At 65.4% G+C, this 888-nt stretch overlaps 1 protein-coding gene across 1 annotated transcript in view; it reads right to left on the bottom strand.

Annotated features, from left to right (window-relative positions):
• The window catches only part of ZNF414 (zinc finger protein 414), a 6,998-nt gene that overhangs the window by 5,852 nt on the left and 258 nt on the right, over positions 1 to 888 (bottom strand). The window contains exons 2-4 of the mRNA XM_009323412.1: positions 705 to 812; positions 356 to 461; positions 31 to 142 (exon numbers count right to left, since the gene is read on the bottom strand). Coding sequence (XP_009321687.1) covers positions 31 to 142; positions 356 to 461; positions 705 to 812 — 326 coding nt within the window. The remainder of the gene's footprint in view (positions 1 to 30; positions 143 to 355; positions 462 to 704; positions 813 to 888) is intronic.

Raw genomic sequence — 888 nt, 5'->3', positions numbered from 1 at the left:
CTGCTCCAGGGCAGAGGTAGCAGGCAGGACGGGCTTGTCGGCTTTGGGGGGTGGCGCGGGGCTGCTGGCGCTGTCAGAGCAGACGTGCAGGTGCTTGAAGAGGGAGCGGTGCGTCCGGAAGCGCAGCATGCAGTTCTCACACCTGTGGGGCCGGGCAGGCGGGGTCAGCGACGGCGCTCCCCTCTGCATCACCCGCCCCCCCCCACCCGGCCCCGGGGTCTGCAGAGGTGGGAGCCCGTGTGCTCGGGGCTGTTTGGGAGCTGCCGGGTGCCCCCAGATAGGACACGCCGTGGGAGGTGTCTGCAGGGAGATGGCAGGGTGGCACGGGATGGGTACGGGGAGCAGCGGGACTCACTTGAAGTAGCGGTTTGGCTTGTAGTGCACCTTCATGTGGGCCATGAGGTCCTGCATGCTGGGGAAGGTCTCTGTGCAGCCCAGCGTAGGGCACTGGAAGGTTTTGCCTGAGCAAAGAAATAGGGCAGAGACTCAGCAACAGCCCAGCTGCGCTGCACCCCCCGGGGCTGGGGGCAGCCCCACCACTGGGTCTCCAGCACCTCCCACGCTCTCCCCACTCTTGTCCAGTGCTGTGCAGCATCTCCTGGACATACAGGCACCACCAGCGCTGCCTCAGCTTCAAGCCCCGTTTTGCCACCTCCCAGCCAAAAAAGGGCACCCTGGAGTGACGCAGGGTGTCCTGGCCTTACCCTCAAGGGACTGCGTGGGTATGTAGTGGACCTTCAGGTGGTCCATCAGCTCCTGCATGCTGGGGAAGGCCAGTTTGCAGCCGTAGCTTGAGCACTGGTAGTGCTTCCCTGGAAGGAGACAGATCGGTTGGCCTCGTCCCTGCCCTGGCTGTTGCTGTCACCTCCCCGGGGCAGGGCTCGGGCT

Source organism: Pygoscelis adeliae, unplaced genomic scaffold, assembly GCF_000699105.1.
Source record: "Pygoscelis adeliae isolate BGI_AS28 unplaced genomic scaffold, ASM69910v1 Scaffold590, whole genome shotgun sequence".
NCBI lineage: Eukaryota > Metazoa > Chordata > Aves > Sphenisciformes > Spheniscidae > Pygoscelis > Pygoscelis adeliae.
The sequence above is the reverse complement of the archived record's forward strand: the minus strand, read 5'-3'. Positions and strand labels throughout refer to the sequence as shown.